The following is a 23,119-nucleotide window of genomic DNA, read 5'->3' as shown; positions in this document are numbered from 1 at the left end:
TGTTTCCCATCAGCCCATCACTCGGAGCGGGGGGCCGGGCCGTCGCCACCCCCTGTCCCCCCTGTCAGTATTCACTGGACCTCAGGGCCTGCTGCAGGAGTGCGATCTGGCCGGGGCTGGCTGGGCTGGTGGGTCCCACCCGTCCCCCACCCCCACCCCCACCCCTGGGACCATCCTGAGGGGGTTGCGAGGCCTGGGCAGCCGGGGTGCGGGCGGGCTCAGGGAGGAGGGGACCACATCTGTCGCGTCCCTGGAGGACGAGGCTCGGGAGTCCAAGCCCCTGCCGCCCCTGTCCCCTCCCCCAAAAGGGACCAGGGTCCTTGCTGTTTTCCAGAACCGTGTTGGAGCAGGTGTGACACAGCCGACGTTGAACCTGTGAATCTGATGCCAGGAGGGAGGGGCTGGGGAGGGGCCAGCCAGGGCCTTGGTCTGACATTCCAAATTAGGGGAGGGTTAGGGGCGTTTGCGGTGATGATCCAGGCTGCCCGGGTCCTCCCTTGCCCAGGAGCCCCCCAGCTTCAGTCACCCCACTTGATTTTTCTACCAGGAACCCCTCCCCCTACCTCACCTTGCTATTTATTGCTGTAATTTATTGACCTCAAAAAATGCTGCATAACAGACCTCACTGGGGGCACGGGGGCTCCCCAGGGCTCCCCCACTCCATTTGGCAGGGCCCCGCGGGGCCAGGTGCTGAGGGGAGCCTCTCTGTACCCCCACCCATCACTTGCCCTCCCCCTCCCCCGGGGGGCCCCAGGTTGGGCACTGACCCATTTGCAAATACCTCGAGGGGGAGGGAGCGGGCTATAGCTATTTTGTTTGATCAGAACTGGAGAGGGATCATGTCCCACTTTTATGTCCTTCCCAGAAAGGGGGAGGGACAGCCCAGGATCGCACTCCTGTACTGGCCACCGCCGCCGTCAGTCCTCAGCTTAAGTTCATTTCCCTCGAGAGTTTGAATAAATTCAGGTCAGAGCTGCATGGCAGCTCCCCAAAGTGTCATAGAAAAAAAGCAATTCACCGACGACTGATCTCTCCATTCAGAAGCGTGCAGTCTTAATGTACAGTGATGAGAAACTGTTATTTTATGATCTTTTCATTAAAAGCTTGATTGAAGGAAAAAAAAAAAAAAAGAAAAGCAAGTATTATGTACAAGGGAGTTCCCCGACCCCAGTGAAATAAATAGGACTATAAGAGGATTTAATGGATAATTGTACACCAACAAATTAGATAACCTAGGTGAAATGAAGAAATTCCTAGAAACACACAAACTACCTACACTAACTCAAGAAGAAATAGAAGAGCTCAATAGATGAATAACTAGTGAAGACTTGAATCAATAATTCAGATACTTCCAACAACAGCAAAAGACCGGGTGAATTTTACAAAGCATTCCAGGAAGAATTAACATCAATCCTGTTCAAACTCTTCCAAAAAACTGAAGAGGAGAGAACACTCCTTAATTCATTCTGTGAGGACCATCACTAACCTCCTACCAAAGCCAGATAAAGATACCACAAGAAAAGGAAATTACAGACCCAATATTTCTTATGATTATAGATATGAAAATCCTCAACAAAATGCTAGCAAACAAATCCAACAGTACATTAAAAAATTATACACCATGATCAAGTGAGATTTATCTCAGGTATGCAAAAGGTGGTTCAACCTAAGAACACAAATTAATATCATATACCACACTAATAGAATAAAGGGAAAAAAAAAAACCCCATACAATCATCTCAATTGATGCAGAAAAGGCATTTGGCAAAGATAGCACCCTTTCGTGATAAAAACACTTAGAACACCAGGAATAGAAGGAAACTTCCTGAACATCATAAAGGGCATTTATGAAAAACCCATAGTTAATATCCTACTTAATGACGAAAGAGTGAAAACTTTTCCTCTAAGATCAGGAACAAGACAAGGATGCCCATTGTCACCACTGTTATTCAGTTTGTACTGGAAGTTCTAGCCAGAGCAATTATGCAAGGAAAAGAAATAAAAGTTTATTCGAATTGGAAAGGAACAAGTAAAACTCTCCTTATTTGTAGATGCCATGGTCCTATATACAGAAAATCCTGAAAAGTCTACAAGAAAGTTCCCAGAGCTAGTAAATGAATTCAACAAAGTGGCAGGATATAAGATCAACACCCAAAAATCAGTACTATTTCTATACAATAGTAATGAATAATTAGAAGACCATATTAAGAAAAAATTGCATTTATAATAGCTCCTAACAGCATCAAATACCTAGGAATAAATCTAACCAAGGATATAAAGGACATGTACACATAAAACTACAATACATTGCTAAAAGAAATCAAAGAAGACCTAACTAATGGAAAGATATTCTGTATTCATAGATAGGAAGGCTAAATTTTGTTAAGATGTCAATTCTACCCAAAGCAATTTATAGATTCAGTGTAATCCTAATCAAAATTCCAACAGCTTTCTTTGTAGACATTGAAAAACCAATCATCAAATTTACATGGAAAGGAAAGGGGCCCAAAATAGGCAAGCCATCTTGAAAAAAAACAGAGTTGGAGGACTTATATTTCCTGATATTAAAACTTATTACAATGAGGAAGAAAAATTTTTTTAAATGAAAAAAAGCCAAACAAACATATTACAAAGTCACAGTACTCAAAACAGCATGGTACTGGCACAAGGACAGACATATAGACCAGTGGAATCGAATTGAGAGCTCAGAAATCAACCCTCACATTTACGTTCAGCTGGTTTTTTGACAAGTGGGTAAAGACCAATCAATTGGGAAAGAATAGTCTGTTCAAAAATGGTACTGGGAAAACTGGATGTCCATACACAAAAGAATGTCACACAACATATGAAAATTAAATCAAAATGGGTTTCACACCTACATATAAGAGCCAGAACTGTAAAATTCCTAGAAGGAAGCATAGGTAAGCATATTTGGGACCTTATGTTAGCCAATGGTTTCTTAGATTTTACACCAAAGCGCAAGCAACAAAAGGCCAAAAGAAAAGAGAAAAAAAATCCTCCTCAAAATTAAAAACATTTTTGCATTAAAGGATTTTGTCATGAAAGTTAAATGACAGCCTATACAATGGAAGAACATATTTGGAAACCATGTATCTGTTACAAAGGTTTAATATCCAGAACATATAAAGAAATCCTTCAACTTAACAACAAAAAAACAAACAACCCAATTAAAAACTGGGCAAAAGACTTGAATAGATGTCTCTCCAAAGAAGATACACAGATGGCCAGGACATATATGAAAAGATGCTCAACATCATTAGTCATCGGGGAAATGCAAATAAAACCACAATGAAATCCCATTTCACACCCATTAGAAAGGCTGCCGTTAAAAAACAACGGAAAATAGCGAGTGTTGGAGAGGATGCGGAGAAATAGGAACACGCCTTCCTTGCTGGTGGCAGTGTAAAATGGTGCAGCCGTTGTGGAAAACTGTTTGGCGGTTCCTCAGAAAGCTAAGTATAGAACTACCATATGACCTGGCAATCCCACTGCTAGGTGTATACCCCAAAGAATTGGAAGCAGGGACTCCAGCAGAGATTTGCACAACAGTGTTCATAGCGGCATTACTCACAATTGCCAAAAGATTGAAGCAAGGCAAGTGTCCATCAACCAATGAATGGGTAAATAAAATGTGGTATGAGCACGCGATGGGATATTATTGAAGTGCTGATACCTGTGATAGCATGGATGAAGACATCATGTTGAGTGAAATAAACCAGATGTAAGAGGATAAATATTGTTATCATCTCACTGACTTGAAGCAATTAGAATAAGCGAACCCACAGAGTCAGAATCTAGAATGTAGGTGACCAGGGGACGGGATGGGGGTGGGCAGTAGGGAATTAGTGCTTAAATTGCACGGAGTATCTGTTTGAGATGATGGGAAAGTTTTGTCATGAGTAGTGGCGATGGTAGCACAGCACTGTGAGCGTAATTAACAGCACTGAATTGTATATTCGAATGTGGTCAAAAGGGGAAATAAAAGGTTTAATATAATAGTAGAATAAATTTTAAAAAAATCCATGGCATTGTACAAGACAACAAAAGAAGAATATAACCCATATAGTGTTTAGCCTAGCACCTGTCCCAAAAGAACGCTCACTAAGCAGGCTTTCCTGTCCTCATGTCCTTGTGAGTGTGACTTTGTGTGAGATGGGCTATTTCGGTATGAGGAGATTGACAGATGCCGTGTGTGGCTGGTGGTTGTGTTCCGAGGCTAATTGGAGCACAGTTGTCTAGAGAGGGGGCATGCTTATGCACCTTTTCCCTCTGATGGGTCTTTTTCTTCTCTACCTTTCTCTCTCGCCCATGGCCTTGGATCCCACGCATCCTGTTCAGGCTACGCGGTGACTGCTGGCCACTTCTCTCATCCAGCCGCCACCGACGTGGTAGGAGGCGCCCCACAGGACGATGGCGTTGGAAAGGTGAGGATGAGTCCGTGGCGTCGCGTGGGGTCAGACGGCAGGGAGGAGCGTGCTGCCCCTGCTAGAAAGGGTTGCCTAATGGTTTGATCTGAACGTTCCCCTGGGTAGCTGGCGGGGAAGTGATGGCGTCACGAGGACCCCCTGCCTATCTCCTTTCAGCCTCTTTTGAGAGTTTAGCTCAGAAACTCAGAGTGTAAACAGCATGCCTGGCCCTCCCCATTCTCTGCATACTTTTTAGCTGAGGTTTTCTACAGCTGACTCTGTGTGTACGCATGCACACATGTCATTTGTACGATTGGCCACTGGCATCAGGGTGCCCACCAAAGGAATGGCGTTCCCCAAAGGAATGGCGTTCCCCAAGGAATGGCGTTCCCCAAAGGAATGGTGTTCATAAAGGAATGGCGTTCCCCAAAGGAATGGCGTTCCCCAAAGGAATGGCCTTCACCAAAGGAATGGCGTTCCCCAAAGGAATGGCGTTCCCCAAGGAATGGCGTTCCCCAAAGGAATGGTGTTCACAAAGGAATGGCGTTCCCCAAAGGAATGGCATTCACAAAGGAATGGCATTCCCCAAAGGAATGGTGTTCCCCAAAGGAATGGCCTTCACCAACGGAATGGCATTCCCCAAGGAATGGCGTTCCCCAAAGGAATGGTGTTCACAAAGGAATGGTGTTCCCCAAAGGAATGGCGTTCCCCAAAGGAATGGTGTTCACAAAGGAATGGCGTTCACAAAGGAATGGTGTTCCCCAAAGGAATGGCCTTCACCAAAGGAATGGCGTTCCCCAAGGAATGGCGTTCCCCAAAGGAATGGTGTTCACAAAGGAATGGCGTTCCCCAAAGGAATGGCGTTCCCCAAAGGAATGGCACTCAGGGCTGTCCAGCTTCAAATCCCTCCCCGCCCCCGATACCTCCCCAAGTTTGGCTTTGACTTAATGGAGTCAGTCTAGTCTCAGGAATTTGGGGGATTTTCGTTATGCCTTGACGCTCATATTTATTTCCCCAACATTTTAGAAGGAACTTTGGGTTCCCCAGGCTCTCTGGGACCAGAGGCTAGACTGGGAATATGTGGGTCTGATTTTCCCTAAAGTAGCCACTGCCAGAGTGCAGAAAACACCCCACGGATCTTGGGCTGAGTCACTTTGGGAATCAAGGCCTGCGAGGGGCCTGAAGTATAGGGAGCTTTTGGTTCTTTCGTTGCGGGGTCGAAGCTGGAATTAATGGGAATGAAGGGGTTGAATTGCTCACTAGGTGTTTGGAAACTTCTCAGGTTCATGGCTTCCAAAAAATAGTGTGGTTCAGCAACAGTGGAGGGGATCTCTGTCTTAGGACTGAAGGACATTTCTTTTCAGGGTTGGTAAGTTGAGTTATGCTGACTTTGTTATCATGAGCCAGCCTGCCTTGTGCCTGGCCGGGCAATTCAGTAGGACTCCCAGGGGCATGCTGGTAAACATCTTTGGTCGTTGCTTCTGTCCTAACTGGTCTTTTTTCCCCTCATTCTATAGGTTTATATTTTTAGAGCTGACCGAAGATCAGGCACCTTAATTAAGATTTTTCAGGCATCAGGTAAAAAGGTAAGATTCTTGATATACGTGACTATTTTTTGTTTGCAAGATGTGATCGTGTGGGAGTCGGTTCTTAAATTGCATAAAATTCCTTCAAAGGCCGTCCATATACCCCAGGTTTATATGCCAGTTCCGTCTGTGTGTAGGTGCTTTTACCTTCTCAGGAATGTGTGCACCCTGCAAAGTCACGGGGGTCCTGCTCATTTTAGGAAATATCATGTAGCGAGATGAGTTTGTGCATGACTTTTCAAAGATTGTCCATAGTTCAGACAATGTCATCAAAATTCCTGCATGCTGTCGCTCTCTCTGCCTTTCTCTAGCTCCCTGACTTTGTCTTTTGTTCTCTCTTAAAAATACACGTCTGCATCTCCAAGAAGTCAAGGACAGTTGCGTACTGGAGGCAAACCTGTGATATTTAAGTGACTACTTTCGAAGGAGACACTGTCCCTGTCTCACGAGCTTGGCGCTACCCCATCTCCCCCAATCCTCATAGCCTCCCACCGCTATGAGTAAATTGTCCTCAAACACAGAAAGACCAAACACAAATTGCCCAGTTCCTCTTGGAAGTTTGAAAGCGAAATCTCCTGGGGAAGCTGCCCTCAAGTTCGCCCTGGTGGGGCTTATCTGCTCATGGCCTCCCCACCCCGTCCTTAATTCTCTTTCTCCATTTTCCAGAAGTTTCTACCGTGTGTACCATAGCTGCTGCCTAAAGTTGAGCCAGGTTAATTTCTGAGATTCCTTTGATGAAGCTGCATTTTTCTCGGCCTTATCAGTCATGTACGGTTTAGTGTGGTTTAGAGCCACAGGATTGTTTAGCTGAGACCTTCGGCTCTTCTGAGCTTAGAAGGGGAGATGAGGGGGGCGACCTGGCGCCTAGGACAGTTTTGGAGACTAGTCCCGGCAGAAGCTCTTGCGGGCCCTGGGAAGACGCTTAGGGCACGTGGAAACTGGGAGGGAGACTCCAGGAGATAGAGAAGTGCCAGATGGTGATCTTACCTACCACTAATCGGAAAAAGGAAGGAAAAAAAAAAGGTTGTTTCCTTCCTGAGCCACGTGCTCCCAGCCCCAGGTCAGCTCCTGCTGTGAGCCAGGGTAGCACCGTAACCTGTTGTTGCAATGGTGAACCATACTCTGAATTCCAAAACTCCGACTCACAAGTAAGCCCTTTTGCAATTTTAACACAATCTCAATGTATTTTTTTTTCTTTTTTAAATTTTTATTTGTATTAAAATCATTATGATATTTTTGGTGCATTACAAATAACAGTGATTTAAAAGATGATGTTCTTTGAAAATGATCCTGCCTACTCCCCCGCTTTTTCTTTTTAAATTAATTTTTAATGTTACATTAAAAAAATAAGGTCCCCATATACCCCCCACCCCCCTCCGCCCACATCCTCAATGTATTGACTTAGTATATAATTGTCATAATCTTAAAAAAAAAAGCGTGGTCAAAGTCAGTTTTGTGACATTCTTCCTGAGCCTGGTTCTGTGTTCCCCTGAGAATGCTACCGGCCTACATTATTTTCGTTTCCAGAACTCCTAAGCAAGTGACACAGAGACAGGACTGTGGGGAATTCTTAAAAAAAAAAAAAAAAGTTTTCCAAACCACCCAAACAGTTAAAAAGAGTGAGTTCCATGCCATTTGTGATGAAGAGAGTTCCACAGGGTGAGTAGGGTGTGAATGCCGCTCAGCTTGACACTTTAGATCTTTTTTCCAAAAGATAAAAATGGGTGAGTGTGTCTAGAGTGGAAGGAAAAAAATACAACAACTGGGCTTGAAAGCAGAAAATGAAAGGATTCTTGCCAAAGTGAGCGGTGGAGCTTCAGCAAACCTCTCGCCCTGTTTTCAGAATATCTTCCCGTTTGGATCAGCTGCAGTTGGGCATCCCAGCCTGCTTGCTGCTCTCCCCCGTGGTCTCCCCTCCTGGCTGCTTGCACCCAGGACGGGCCCAGGGCTGCTTCTTGCCAGGTGTACTTCGTCATCTTGTAACTGAGTCCTTTCTCCTTCTCAAAAACCATCCAGTCCAAGGATAACGTACGTGGTCGCCCATCCATGCTCAGGTCTTGGCTGGGTGTCGCTGGGGGTGGACTTGCGGGGCCTGGGAGGTCAACATTTATGCCGTCAAGTCCCAGGACAGACTGGCTCGAAGGTGGTTGTGCCACGATGTGTCTGGGGCTCCCTGAGGCAGGGACAGAAGGTTCCTTCACCTCCCGGCTCTTTGTTTTCTTTAGGGCACTTCTTGCCCCCACCTGGGCCCCGTCTCTTAGTTTACCCCTTCATTCCTTCACTCTTAAGGCCTTCTTGCCTTCCCTGCCTTCCAGTGCTTCCAGCCAGCTTCACCTCCCTCTCATCTTTCTGATTTCCAAGTAGGTCCTTCCAGCTCTCTGTATGTATATTTTATTCTGCTTTTTATCAGAAGAAAGGAGAAATTCTTGTCTTTCCCATTTCTTCCACTGTTTAACAAGGAAAAGATATGACCCTAGGTTTTCAAAGGATGCCCTTAGCTTCGTCCCTGTGTCTGGAGCCACCTTCACAGAGGAGGGTTTTTGTTAATATTCCGCCAACCACCAACCAGTTCTGCTTTGCTTTGGCTAGAATTTGGCCAGGTAGTTCTGTATCTTGGCTTTATACCCAGATCTAAAAAATACCATTTCTCTGTACTGTTGGACATCTAGTACATAGAAGAAATCCCCAATATTGTGTAGCTCAGACTCATGTCCCCGTACTTCCAGGCTGACGGGAAAACTTTTGATGAAGGAACACTCACCCCAATGCATCGCCAGATTGCATCTTCACTGAGCTAACTGAGTATGCGAAGCTGTGGCTCGGCATAACTTACCTCGGAAACTTCTTGTGCAGGAACTCCTGATAGAACACTGAACGAAGAGGCCAAGTTAAATAGCCCATTGGAACGAAACAAATAGCTCCCCTGGGGCCCGGCCAGGGGAGCAGCCATTGGTGCGCTCTCTGGGGTCGTGCCCGCGTCTTACCCGTTTCCTTTACCAAAGCATGGCTGGGGGACCTGCCCACGCCCCTGGCCACTTGGTTTCTGTCCTCCCATTCCTTGTAGCAGTTCATTTTAAGCCTTGCCTATTGCCTGTGCCCTGGGAATAATGGTGGTGGTGGTTGGGGGGACTTAGAGGAGAGACGGTCTGCGGCATGCAGCTGGGGTCCTGATTCCAGAGTCCCGTGGCAGCGTCAGCTCCGGGAAGTAGGCTCTCAGTGTCCTCCTCTCATGCTCCCCGGACTCAGCAGCCAACGAGCCAGCGCACTCCAAAAGCAAAAGCAAATGCTGTTCATGTAAATCACGCCAGATTCCTTTTACTTGAAAATATTTATTTTAAAGGGGTAGTTTTTTTTTTTTTAAAAGGATAGGTGGCCAACGGGCAGCCTCTGGAAGAGACACAGACTCTAAAATTTTTGTTTGGCCTGCATGGTATTTTTTTTTTTTTAATATGAATAAATTGTTGGCATTTAAAAAATAGGCAATTCAAAGAGAATGCTAGATTTTTGGCTTCTCTTGAAAACTGGGAAGGTCCACCCTGCTCCATTATGGTAGCAGGCAGCTGACGCTGAGTAGGAGCTGTTCTTTCAGATGAGCTCCATTTTGCCACAGTCTCCACCACTCCTTATTGTTTCATGGACGCTGAAGCTAAGTGTCACTTCCACTTGTATTATATTACATATATATTGATATACCTGTTACGTCCCCAGCCTGGATGGGATTGGTATTTGGGTTTGAGATTCCTGGTTTAAAATAAACAGGTGCAAGATTAAGCCACCATTAAAGAAAAGCCAGCACCAGCCGGCTCTCTTCCCTCATCGGTAAAACTAACTGGTGAGTTGGTTTTGCTGTCACGTTAGCACATGTCTTCTTAACCCATCTTTACGTAGTCGCAGGACTGGGAGAAGGTAACCTACTTCCCCACGTAACGCTTATTTTCATGCCCGCCTTGCGTTGTGAAATTTCATATTCCTACTTGCTTGGCCTTGTCAAGAGTCTGATCTAGCAGGTGCATAATAAACGGCACCTGATAGAGACCGCTGTCGTCGCAGTCTCAGCTGGCGTTTTTAAAACAGCAGCTCGTTCTCCGGAGGTCAGTCTGTTGGTTTCCTGTGTGATCGGGCTCCAGGGAAGGGCGCCTCTGAGCCCGTTAGCGTCCGCTTCACGTGGCCTGGGGCTGGCGCGCCGCGGGGGAAGCGGGCGTTTCGCCTCTCGCCCTGGCACCCGGGCATATGGACGGTGGAGCCGCCACAGCTTCTGGGGGGCCCTCCTTGCACGAGGGCAGACGCTGAACGCTTTGTCACGCCTCGCCTTGGTTGCAGATGGGCTCTTACTTCGGCTCCTCCTTGTGCGCAGTTGACCTGAACGCCGACGGCCTCTCCGACCTGCTGGTGGGCGCCCCCATGTCTTCTGAGGTCAGGGACGAAGGGCAGGTCACCGTCTACATCAACAGGGGAAACGTGAGTATGAGCTGGGCATTGTGGACTCGGGGAGCGGGAGGGGGCATCTGTCCACCAAGCGCCCTCTGCGCCGCACGGGGCCGTCACCTGGAAGAGCGTGCTTTCCGCTGTCAAGAAGCTCAGCTGTCCATCCTGGGACGCGTGTTCAGTGCTATGACTGCAGACACACGGGGCAGGAGGTAGCTTGGTGACCGCCCATCGAGCGCTTGCCGCGTGCCGGGGACGATTGCCCCTGCTTTATGGGAAGGATCCCAGTGGCATGTGCACGTGGCAGGAGGGCTAGGTGAAAACCCGAGACTGAGCAACCTGCTGCAGATCACACAGGTGACAAGCGGCGGCGGCTGGGATTTGAACCCAGGCGGGCTGGCTCCAGAGCTGGCGCTCTTCGTCTTTAGGCTAAGCTGCCCCTGTCGTCCCAGGAACCAGACAGGCCTTCTCAGTGGATGCTGGCAGGCGGGCAGGGGGCAGAACCGTAACTCCCTGCGCTGTTCTTGATTTCTCTTTATGCCTGTTACGTCGCTCGCCCGGAAGCCTTCGGTGTTTGGTTGGAGGCTCCTGATGGGACGGGGCTCTGGCCGGGAACTGGGAGATGGTCTGGGGGTGGAGGCAGTGGTGCCACGTAGCTCCGCGTGGCGGGGAGGGGGCTGGGGGGACCGAGGCAGTGGCTGGAGGCTGCCACGGCGCTGCCTTTGATTGCGTGGACGGCAGAGCCCTTGGAGGAGGGCGTTATAGGGGTGTGACAGCCTCGGAAGGCGCCCCTGCCACTCTGCGGTGCAGTGGAGGGTGGCGGGCGGGTGGGGGAAGGACAGCCCGCCAGTGATGCGGCGAGACCCCGGGGGAGGCAGAACCGTTTCTTGATCGACGAGTAAGAGAGTTTGATGAGAAGGAAGTGGTTAAAAGAAGACATTCTCGTACCACCACTGGGCTTTTTTTTTTTTTAAAGATTTTATTTTTATATGTTTCTCTCCCCTCCCCCCCCCCCCGCCCCAGTTGTCTGTTCTCTGAGTCCATTTGCTGCGTGTTCTTTTTTGTCCCGTTCTGTTGTTGTCAGCGGCATGGGAATCTGTGTTTCTTTTTGTTGCGTCGTCTTGTTGTGTCATCTCTCCGTGTGTGCCGCACCATTCCTGAGCAGGCTGCACTTTCTTTCGCGCTGGGCGGCTCTCCTTAGGGGGCGCGCTCCTTGCACATGGGGCTACCCTATGCAGGGGACACCCCTGCGTGGCAGGGCACTCCTTGCGCACATCAGCGCTGCGCATGGGCCAGCTGCACACGGATCAAGGAGGCCCGGGGTTTGAACCGCGGACCTCCCATGTGGTAGACGGACGCCCTAACCACTGGGCCAAGTCCACTTCCTACCACTGCACTTTTTAATGAACATGAGGAAGTGCTTAAAAGATCATCGGTAGAAAAGTGGGACAAAAACTGTGTTTGCCAATCCACTTAAAAATACATGAAATACCTAGAGAATGTTTGCAGCAGAGTTCTCTGGGTAGATTTTTAGTTTTCTCTTTATCTAAATTGTGAGTTGTTTCATAATCAGTAAAATCATCAGTAAGTGGGGGGCCACGATGCCAGTTATCCCAACCGGGAGGGAGGGGCAGAATTTCACTAAATGGGTGGGTGCCAAAAAGAAAGGGCCGTCGTTAAAGAAGAGCCAGTGAGGTAAACTGATTTGGCTCAACTGATAGAGCATCTGCCTACCACACGGGAGGTCCAGAGTTAAAACCCAGGGCCTCCTGACCCGTGTGGAGCTGGCCCACACGCAGCGCTGATGCGGGCAAGGAGTGCCGTGCCACGCAGGGGTGTCCCCTGCATAGGGGAGCCCCACATGCAGGGATTGCCCCCCACAAGGAGAGCTGCCCTGCTTGAAGAAGCGCAGCCTGCCCAGGAGTGGGGCCACACACACGGAGAGCTGACACAGCAAGATGATGCAACAAAAAGGACCCAGATTCCTCCTGCTGCCAAGAATGCAAGCGGACACAGAACACATAGCAAATGGACACAAGAGAGCAGATAATGGAGGGGGAGGAGGTAGGGGAGAGAAATAAGTCTTTTAAAAAAAGCAAAACAAAAGAAGGGCCAGTGAATGTTAGGGCCTTGTGCTTTCTTTGAGGTTTGCAAACCCTTTGAGAGGATGGATTTAAAACTGGGACGGAAGGTGCTTCCTGGCACGTGTTGCAGGGACTCTCGGCACCTGCTTCCCCATTGACGTCTCAGGCAGGGGGACAGTGTGTGGTGTGGGGAGAAGGGAAGGGGCATTCTGCAGATGGGACTTAATGATCGGCGTACTCCTTCATGAGTGAATGATTACAAGGCGGTGTGGAGGAACGGGTAAAAAGGATGCTTTGGGAGCTAGAGGGACCTGACTTTGAGTCGTGGTTCTACCACTTACTAGCCTGCTCAGCAGAGCTCGATACTGGCGGCTCGACGTCCTCATCTGGAAGATGGGGGGAGTCAGAGACCTTTGAAATGAGGAGATGGGCACACAGCACCCGGTGCACGCCACGGGTGCTCTTCTCCCGGTGCCACAGGGATAGGAGGAAATCAATATGTATTTGTGCTGTGGGGTGGGGTTTCATTGACCCAGGAAATCATCACATCTTTATTGTTTCCAAGGCCAGTTGTTTGTGCTTTATGGTGAAAAAGTTTTAGTCCCAAATCCAGACCCTCTGGAATGGCCTGTGGCCATATGGCGGTGGGGCGGGGGGTGGCCCAAGCTCCTCCGCACTGGCAGCTTTTTTTAACTTTTTATTCTAGTAACTTCTGTACCACCTAAATGCTCTTTAACCCTCCGCTATCCAGATGGCAGTGATGTGGGTAGAGTGAGGCACATTGGATAGCTCTTCCTGTCACCCCACTGCAGGGGCCTCTCTCCCGCTGTTGGTGGGCGTTTGCTCTGGAGATCCAGCCCCCAGCCCCAGGCCTGTAAGACCTGCTCTGCTCCCCGCTCGTCAAGAACTACTTGGTGTTTTGGATTTTCGGAACCGTGGCGCCCTCCGTGTTATGACTATGAGCCCCTTGCAAAACTGCTTTATCAACATGTACTAAATGGCCCTGGAGAGAAAAAATAGAAAAGTGTATAAGTTTTTGAAACAACTTTGGGGAAGAATGCTTTGCACAAGGAAGGCTGAGAAGATCCCGTGGGGACGGGCCAGTAGGTCGGTTGGTGTGTTTATGGAGCGTTAGGTCTAGGGGGGCGTTAGTCATTGGCCGATAGGACATTGTCCCCCAAAGCACACCCAGCCCTCGGGGACCCGCACGCTGCACAGGTAGAAGGGACTTATTTTGCCACCAGGGGAGAGAAGTGGGGGTTTCTGGTATGCCCAGGTGTTTCCTGCCGATGGGCATGCTTCACGAGGGCGTGTTCCCAGCTCCGGGTTCTTATTGTTTTATGGGTTTGTTCTCTTTGTTTTTGTTTTGTTTTCTGCCTTTTCTCCATCCTGTTTCCCAGGGAGCCCTCGAGGAGCAGCTGGCCCTGACCGGGGATGGCACCTACAACGCCCACTTTGGGGAGAGCATGGCCAGCCTCGGCGACCTGGACGACGACGGGTTCCCAGGTGCGTGAGTGCCTGCCGGCGTGCGGCGCCCCCGGGCCCCCGCTTTAGAGCAGCGGCCTGCCCCCCGCCTCTGAGCCCTCTAAGGGTGTGCTCCCCCATCGGCCTGCCCACCCAACAACTCTGGGGAGAGAGGAGACCACCTAGAGAAGACGGTCTCCTTTAGACTCTCAGGGCCGAGCTGGGAGCCCACTGGAGTTTGGTTTGTGCGTCATCACTTACCAGCCCACCATCTTGGCTCTCTGTTTGGGTGGAAGTGGCCCTTGGGGCTTCTTAAGGTGGAGAAGCTTGAACCAATTCCCTCCCTTCACCGACTCTCTTTGATTCCAAGCCTCTGCTGCTCTGTCACCATGTTGTTGGTGAAATGGGTGAGAGGAGTAGACATTTCCTCCCCTGATAAGGATAGCTGTTGGGTGGACTGTTGGTCGCTGCTGTTGTCCATTGGGTTGACTTCCATTTGTGTGTCAACCCAATAGCTAATGTTGTCAATTGGGTAGACTTTCATTTGTGTGTGTACCCAGTGTCTAGTTGTTCTGTTTAGTTGCCTAAACAGGTGCCTCCTTCTGGTCTGTAATACGTCTCCCCTCACTCTGATTGCAGTACGCAGGTGTCAGGGCCATGGGGGCTGCTCTACCATGGGGGGCTGGCTCAGGGGGAAGCCGATGGGAGGCAGCTCTTGCCACAGGCCAGGCATCCAGGCACCTAAACCACTAGCCAGAGAAGTCCTCGTTCAGAGGGAGAGGGGGAGGGAGAGGGAGGCTGTGTGGGTGCCATGCCCCCTCCACCCTGACCTCACATGACTTGTTAAAAACAAAGGGAAAAAAAGGTAGGGGACATCTAGACCATGTTCCAGGAAGTGTCGGTTTGTGAGAGTAACATTTATTTTACTACAGGAATTAGGGTGGATGGTTTCTATTTATATTTCATTTATTGGGTGAGTCACTGATTTTTTTTTTTTCCTATGGGGATCAGGTAGAAACTTTTCTGGTCCTTCATTCTTCTCAGCTTTGGTAATTTCCTTTCCACCGACTTTCTTTCTACGAAGAGATCACCCACCTAACTTAATGACCAAACCATCAACAACCAAGAAATTTCCCATACAAGGGGTTCACACGTGACAGCAGAAATCGAGGAAACCGCCCTTGTGTCCTTCCAGGTGGCTTTGCTAACCCGTTGCTGTCTTTCCGCCCTCAGATGTGGCCATTGGCGCACCCAAGGAGGACGACTTTGTGGGGGCGGTGTACGTCTACCACGGGGATGCCAGTGGCGTGGTGCCTCAGTACTCAATGGTAAGCACTGGGAGAGCGACCTGCTAGCAGTTTCATGTAACACGCATTGAACCTTTGCCCTCTGCCGGGCACTGAGGGTACGGGGGAACCACGCAGTCTGGTTTCTGCCTCCAGCCTTCTCACCTTTAGTGACCAGGCACAAGCAGTACATACTGCTTATTCAAAACAAAAACTCCTCCCCGGGGAATCCCGGGTCTTTCCCCATCCAGGCGAGTGAAGTCTTGAGTTCTGACCACAGAAGGCAGTATCCAAATTCTTGGATCCCAGAGTAAGAGCTATTTATTTAAGAAGAGGAGGCTTTTTTTTTTCCCTTTTGGTTTACTTCTTTGGCAAAGTTCTGTGCTGCTAAGCCAAAGGAATAGGATTTAAAATATACTCTAGAGAGGCAGGTCATTTTACATCTCCCCATACCATGCAGGATTGTGTGGCAGAGAGTGTAAATGACACGGTGACCCGCGGTCCAGGCTCGGCAGCAGTGCCCGCGACGTGTTTATCAATTGCCACGAACGTGCCACACGAATGAAGGGTGTTGTTTATGTGGGAGGGTGTGGGAGGTGTGGGGAGTGGGCATGGGGGATCCCCTATATTTTTGGTGTAACATTGATGGAATCTAAGTATATTTTAAAAAAATTTAAAAAATATATTATTTGAAAAATCTATGTATGTGTAATCTAGAGAGACAGGGGCCCAGGGAGAAGGGGCCTGAGACATATCACGGGCTGCTGTCACAAGTGGCATCAAAACGCTTTGCTCGTCCGAGCTCTGGCTCGGGAACGTGGAAGTGGCGGGTTCTGGTTTCTGCTGCGTCAGCTTGCTCGTCAGCCTTGCTGAGGGTGTCGGTGGAGGGAAACGAGGAAGTCACACTTGGGGCAGTCACGCCTGGTGTCTGTGGAGGTCTGCGCAGAGCCCTGCAGGCTTGCCTTTCTCCCAGGAGGGTCAGGGGCAGAAAGGGCCCGAGTCCAAACAGAAATTTCGAGTCGGCAAATATTTATGTACGGAGCGCTTGCTTCTGCGCTAACCACTTCCTCCTCGTGTTTACGTCTTCCGTCCCGAGGAAGCTTGCTTCCAAACAAGTTTCTTATCTTGACTATTGCCTTAGTGGCGCCTGGTTCTCAGCTATAAAATGAAGCAGTAGTACGGTATCAAAACCTGTTCATACAGTGAATGGACACAAAGAGCAGACGACGGGGGGAAAGGGGAGAGAAGTAAATAAAATAAATCTTAAAAAAAAAAAAACCCAAAATCTGTTCATACACTGGAATCTCCAGCTAGGTAAAATGTATGTGTTCGTAAATTAGTTCCATCTGCTAATCAGATCCAGGATGCATGTTAGTAAGTTTGCTGGTTCAAGGTTGAGGTTGGCCTGCTGCTCCTGGGACCCTGTCTGCTCGTGCCTCCTGCTCGGCTCGTTGACTCACCAGCCAAGCTCCGCACGTCTCCCTCTTGCCGCAGCCATGAGAGGTGGGCGCACGTGTGATCCCCTTTTATCTGTGAGTGAGGCCACCGGCTCGTGAGTGGCAGTCTGGGCACTGGAACTCTGCCTTCCTGACCCCAAGCCTCTTAGGGTAACTGCCCCCCTCAACTCCAGGTTGGAAGAAGGAACACACAAGGAAGCCCCTTGGGCAGGCCTGCAGCGGAAGTGGACCTTGCTTCTGCCACCAGGTTTGCTCCTGGACCGTCCTTTCTCCATCAGAGAGAGAGAGCGGTGGGAGCGGTCAGCTCTTGGTAAATCAGCCAGCGTGGCAGAGGACAGCCGGGGCCACGCCTGTGGCCCGAGCGCTGCCCCGGCGCAGGTCAGAGACGCTGCCCCTGGCGCGGCCGGCTGAGCGTCACCCAGAGCCCGGCCCTCGGGCGGTGGGCCCCGGCGGCCAGGGTGGGCCCCTCGCGTCCACTGGAGGCTTGTGCCTGCACCTCGGAAGCCACGTGCATGCCCCGCCACCCTCCCTGGGGCCTGCCGGTGTTTTGTTTGGTTGCTGGGTGGGATCCCCGCAGAGGACTGAAGTACAAATCCTGTGGTCAGCGGGCAGCGTCCTTTAGTAGGAAGCAGGGACCAGCAGCTGGGCGCGTCTCGCCATCGTCAGCAGGCGCGCTGGCTGTGCAGCTTTGACCAGGAGAAGTGGTTTTGTGCCCTTTCAAAAAGAAAACGAAAACCAAACCGGAGCACACACGCACACAACACCGGGCCGACTGAGTCTCTTTCAAGCTGCTAGTGTGTAGATGAAACCGTCGGTGATTTAGAAGAGAAAGCCCCAAACTTTTCAAGACCGACTCCTGAGCGCCCAGGTCCTGGAACAGAGAATTGCCTGGGCGAGCTCGAGGAGGAACAGAAGCAGCGCTGGGCCACGGGATGGCTTTCCTTTGTGCTGCTGGATGAGTAGTGAGGCCAGGGCCGACACGTCTTCCACGTACTCTTGAACTCATTCCTCTTTCTCGAGCTTGCCGTGTAGATATTGCTGTCCTGACCCTCCTGTGCCTGTCCCTGTGTGAGAGCCCCCCCGGCATGCCCTGGCACGGCCTGTGATCCTTCTCTTGCTCTAAGGGCCCCTGCATCGAAACCCGGTCAAGCGGAGGATTGCGAAGGCTCCTGGCTTGCATTTAGGGCTGTTAGCACCGAGCAGACTTCTCTTCCTGGCTTTATGGCGCAGCGGCCTGCGGATGTCTGCGGGATGGCTTAAGCCAGCACCGCCACCCCGAGTGGCCCACCCTTTCGCTCGTCCCTCTTTCCCGGCCACAGAAGGTCTTAGAAGTGCAGCCCCGGGCCAGCTGCGGCCAGCGTTCTTGGACCGCAGAGCCGAGACGCTTGGCTGCGAGGCACGGCTTTTAAGGAGCAGGCGGGCACACGCGGCTGTTTGCTGAGACCGAGCCGTGGGGGACGCGGGGCACGGCCTGTTGGCATCGATTCTCTGGCGCTTTCTGCAGTGTCCCCGCTTGTCCTTGGATGGGCTGCACGTTTCCCGTCGGGAGGCTTAACTGGAGGTGGCAGAGGGCTCACCACCTTCCTTTCTAGGAGGGTCACCTGCCGCTATCAGCTGCCTGGGGACAGGCACGGAGCGGTCTCTGGCATCTCCACCTTGAGATCCCGGGGAAAGCCCCCTCCTCACCCTCAAGCTTTCGCTTAGCAGCATGACTCAGAAAGGAAGTGGGTGGGCAAAGAAAGGTCAGAGCGAGCCCGGGAATGCCTGTAAATCTGGATTTTCCTGCCTGCCACGGAAACAGCATTTTTTTAGCCGTCCACATAGAGAGATAAGCCTTCCCAAGACGACCGTAGAGATAAAGGCCCGGAACTGGCCAGCTCCCAGGAGATGGACTTTTCTGGCTCAGGAAGTTGGAGATCTTTGTGAGGGACGGCTCAGGGGGCGAAGGCTGCGTGCACAGCAAATAGCCTTGCACGGCGCAGCGTGCGCTCCCGTGCCTCGAACTTCCTGCAGGGGACTCAGTAAGCACACATGCCGGCGTGTGATCGCAGGGCTGAGGATGCCGGCGTGTCAGTGGAGGGCTGCGTTTCGGCCGGTTTTAGTTCCTACGGTTGACGGGGGGTCCAGGACCACGGAGCTCTAGATTTACTAGGGAAAACTGTTGCGGGTGGTCTGTGAAGCTGAGGGGCCCAGAGGCCTTCTGGCTGGCGTGACTGAGAGGTGGTTTGCTTGTGACCCTTTCCCAGCTAGGTGTGTCCATCACCCGTCCGTCTAGGGAAAGACCTTTTGGTAGGTGCTTTTTAGGACAGGGGTGTTAAAAATGTAGTCAGTGTCTGGGTAGAGAGAGAGGAGGTGATTATGCTCTTAGAAGTTTAGCCAGGGAAGTGGACTTGGCTCAACGGTTAGAGCATCCGCCTACCACATGGGAGGTCTGTGGTTCAAACCCCAGGCCTCCTTGACCCATGTGGTGAGCTGGCCCACGCGCAGTGCTGATGTGCACAAGGAGTGCCCTGCCACGCAGGGGTGTCCCCCGCGTAGGGGAGCCCCACGCGCAAGGAGTGCGCCCTGTAAGGAGAGCTGCCCAGCATGAAAGAAAGTGCAGCCTGCCCAGGAATGACGCTGCACATGGAGAGCTGACACAGCAAGATGAAGCAACAAAAAGAGACACAGATTCTCGGTGCCTCTGACAAGAATAGAAGCAGACACAGAAGAACACACAGGGAATGGACACAGAGAGCAGACAACTGGGGAGGGGGCAAGGGAGAGAAATAAATAAAAAAAATTTAGCCAGACAGACCTGTGTAAAAACAAAACAACCTCTGTTAAAAGTGGAAGTTAAACTCCTTTTGAACTTCAGCATGTCAAAACATTATCCCACTCTTCTAGATGGGTCTTTCATTTGCACCGAACTTAGAAAAATTTTAAAGTGCTGGCATTCAGCAGGGCAGGTTCTAATAAAGGAATATGTGAAGACCCCCTTAGCAAATTAGGGCTACATATTTTTTTCTTTCAACCACTTCAAGACCAAGTGTTCCAGGGAAGCTGGGATAAAAAGGTTATGGGGACGGAGGCGGTGATGAGCCAACCTGGCACCAAGCACCAGCTGGTGATGCAACTAGAAAAAGACCTTGAATAAAAAGGGGAAATGGTAAAGACAAATGAGTTTATATGGCTAAGAGAGCTCAGAATGAGTCGGGAGGTCATCAGAGGAGTCACACTTACACACGTCTCAGCAGGATCTCAGAGACGATCAAAGTAGATACAATCCCAGGTAGTAGTGCTCCTGAGGGCTACAGAGACACCCATGTCCAGTGGTCATGGCAGATGGCTCTGGAGTTCAGTGCCTTGTCAGTGGGCCCTCCTTTGGAATTTGTGCCCCTGAGGGTGATGGAGTTGGACTCAGATGTGACATTATCTACACAAGTCTCTTCCGTCACTTTTATTGAACCTGTGGTTGGTGCTGGGGTTGGTGTATGCTGAGGAGACTTGAGTCTCTGGACTGTCCATGTGCCAGCAGTGTTGTAACACCTACTGTCCAGTTCGTTGGACTTACCCAGGTCAGCTAACAGGGAGGTGAGGATGGTCAACCACCACACCAGGGAACCAAGAGAGTCTACAACTGCAAGCAGAGAATCACATCTACCAGCCATGTGGGATCCAAGCCCCTCTCAATTAGAGGTGGAGAGGACATCGCCATCCCAGAGTCCTCAGGATTGGGGAATAAAATATGGATTAGAGTGGACTCACTGGTATTCCACTATAGAATTATTGTGACTTTGGCTATGGAAGAAATTGTATCATTGATGTGGAGACATTGGCCACGGGAGTTGCTGAGGGCAGGGAGAGGGAAAGAGAGGTGTGATGGGGGCATTTTCGGGACTTGGAGTTGTCCTGAAGATATTGCAGGGACAGATGCAGGACATTATATATCCTGCCATTACCCTCTGAGTGGACAGGGGGAAGGGTAAACTACAATGTAAACTATAATCCATGTGGTGCAGCAGTGCTCCAAAATGTATTCACCAACTGCAATGAATGTGCCACGATGATGACAGAGGTTGTTGTTGTGGGAGGAGTGGGTGGTGTGGGGAGTGGGGTACATGGGAACCTCTTATATTTTTTAATGTGACATTTTGTGTCATCTGTGTATCTTAAAAAAAATAGATAATAAAAAAAGAAAAAAAAAACAGTCATGGGTTCTTGCTTGTGACTGTGCTCTCCGCTGCTGACTCGGTATCTCCATTATCTGTTTCAGAAACTGTCTGGGCGGAAGATAAATCCAGTTCTGCGGATGTTTGGTCAGGCCATATCAGGAGGCATTGATATGGATGGAAATGGCTATCCTGGTAAGCTGTTTTTCTTTAAAGGAACACGAGGTAAACAAAGATAAGCGCATGGTGTAGCATAATTTCCAGCCTGACATCCATTTAGGATTATGAAAAATTGTGCACAGTAGCATGTGGGTGTTTTGCGAAGTGTTCGATTTTAAGGGAAACAGTGTGGAAGCTTTATCTTTGAGTTGTAAAATGATCTGGTGTGGTGGGTTTAAGCATCGGGGGTGGAATTTTACGGTCATTCCGGTGGCAGCAGTTCTTTCTGCAAAGAAAACAGCATTGTCTGCATTTAAATGATTAAAAGCAAAAACTCCCAGTAAAACACAGGAAATGTTGAATATGCTTTCCTTGATGTTTATCCGTATTTGGAGGCTTCTCAGAGTGAGGGGGCAGGGGGAAAGGAGTTAAGCGATGATTTCCCTGCCTACCGCGTGCTCTTTACTGTTCAAGCCTGGTCTTTACGGCCAATTAATGCCCTGAGACTAACTGAATAAAAATGTATGATTTTTAAAAATCCCAACCCCATGTGACATCCAACTGAGGTCAAATAGAGTAGGCAGGAGAAGGGTGGTGTCTTGGGTGTTTGAAGGGATGGGATAGGGTGGGGCGGGAAAGCAAAATAAGAATTTGAGAAAATCCAAAATCATCACGGAATTCAGGAAAAAAACTCCCCTGAAAATATAGGTCAGCTTGTCTTTGAGAAAATATTTCTTTCCACTTGAAATGCCTCAGAAGGATTTTAAGAATGCGAGTGTTGGGAAGCGGACTTGGCTCAACAGATAGAGCGTTGGCCTACCACATGGGAGGTCCAGAGTTCAAACCCAGGGCCTCCCTGACCCGTGTGGAGCTGGCCCATGCGCAGTGCTGCTGCACGCAAGGTGTCCCCCGCGTAGGGGAGCCCCACGCGCAAGGAGTGCACCCTGTAAGGAGAGCCGCCCAGCATGAAAGAAAGCGCAGCCTGCCCAGGAATGGCGCCACACACACGGTGAGCTGACACAGCAAGATGATGCAACAAAAAGAGACACAGATTCCCGTGCCGCTGACAAGAATACAAGTGGACCCAGAAGAGTGGACATAGAGAGCAGACAACTGCGATGGGGGGGTGGGGAAGAAGAAATAAAGAAAAAATAAATCTTTTAAAAAAATGTGAATGCAAGCCTCTGTGAGAGCCGCATGTTTTGTAGCTTTGTACAGACGGGAGCTCAGGGCATCCCTCCTGACTTTAGAGAGCTGGAGGAGGGAATAGAAGGGGTCAGGGTTGGGGTTTTTGACCCTCTTATGGGTCTTTCTGAGTTTGAAAAGCCAGTTCTCCTTGCTGTGGGGAATTTGTGGCTGTCCCTAAATAATACCGCACTTTATGCCAAGATGCTTCCATGTGGATGTCTATCTTACAGTAACCCCAGCAGGTAGGCAGGGGTGGGGGTATTCTCCCTACTCTATAGCCAAGGAAATGGGGACCCAGGGGTGACGGGCTTGCTAGACCCCCGCCGTGGCGTTCGTAGACCCAGGGCTTCTCATAGCTTAGCTGCTTCTTGCTACGTCCACGGTCCAGGTCTGCCCACGTTGCACATAGAGAGCTGAATTTCTTCTCCTGCATTTTTCGTAAAAGGAATTGCAACTTATTTTCAAATATGCAGTCAGTTGGAAAAGACTATGGGAAAGTAGGAAAATTAACCAATACACCTCAGTGCAGAAGTTTTAACAGCACCAGGATTTACAGATTTGCCGGTGTTTTTCCTGTAACGAGGGCATTGCAGGGATGCCCTTGTTTCCGTGATTGTGCAGATCCACCCTCTCTTGGACTCTGATGCTTCGCTCTGTGATGAACTAACAGGAATCCCAGGACTAAAGGTTTCACATGTGGGGTGGGGGTGGGAGGGACTTAATCTATTGCACAAGTGAATACTTCCTAATTTAAAGGCATTTAGGAATCAACGTACTAGTACCAGCTAACCCTTGTGTCCTGGGGTATCAAGTGTTTTTATAAATGTTATCAGATTTTACCATGCCCAGCTTTTGGGGATAATCATCCCCATTTCATAGACAAGGAAACTGT

At 49.9% G+C, this 23,119-nt stretch overlaps 1 protein-coding gene across 2 annotated transcripts in view; it reads left to right on the top strand.

Moving 5' to 3' along the window:
- The window catches only part of ITGA9 (integrin subunit alpha 9), a 391,370-nt gene that overhangs the window by 59,440 nt on the left and 308,811 nt on the right, over positions 1–23,119 (top strand). For both annotated transcript variants that reach the window (XM_058290624.1, XM_004471164.3), the window contains exons 7-12: positions 4,360–4,445; positions 5,945–6,013; positions 10,334–10,471; positions 13,923–14,028; positions 15,220–15,314; positions 20,985–21,075. In XM_058290624.1, the coding sequence (XP_058146607.1) occupies positions 4,360–4,445; positions 5,945–6,013; positions 10,334–10,471; positions 13,923–14,028; positions 15,220–15,314; positions 20,985–21,075 (585 nt within the window). The remainder of the gene's footprint in view (positions 1–4,359; positions 4,446–5,944; positions 6,014–10,333; positions 10,472–13,922; positions 14,029–15,219; positions 15,315–20,984; positions 21,076–23,119) is intronic.

The sequence above is a fragment of the Dasypus novemcinctus genome, chromosome 31 (genome assembly GCF_030445035.2).
Source record: "Dasypus novemcinctus isolate mDasNov1 chromosome 31, mDasNov1.1.hap2, whole genome shotgun sequence".
Classification (NCBI taxonomy): Eukaryota; Metazoa; Chordata; class Mammalia; order Cingulata; family Dasypodidae; genus Dasypus; species Dasypus novemcinctus.
Note: the sequence above shows the minus strand (reverse complement) of the source record. Positions and strands in the feature narration are given on the sequence as shown.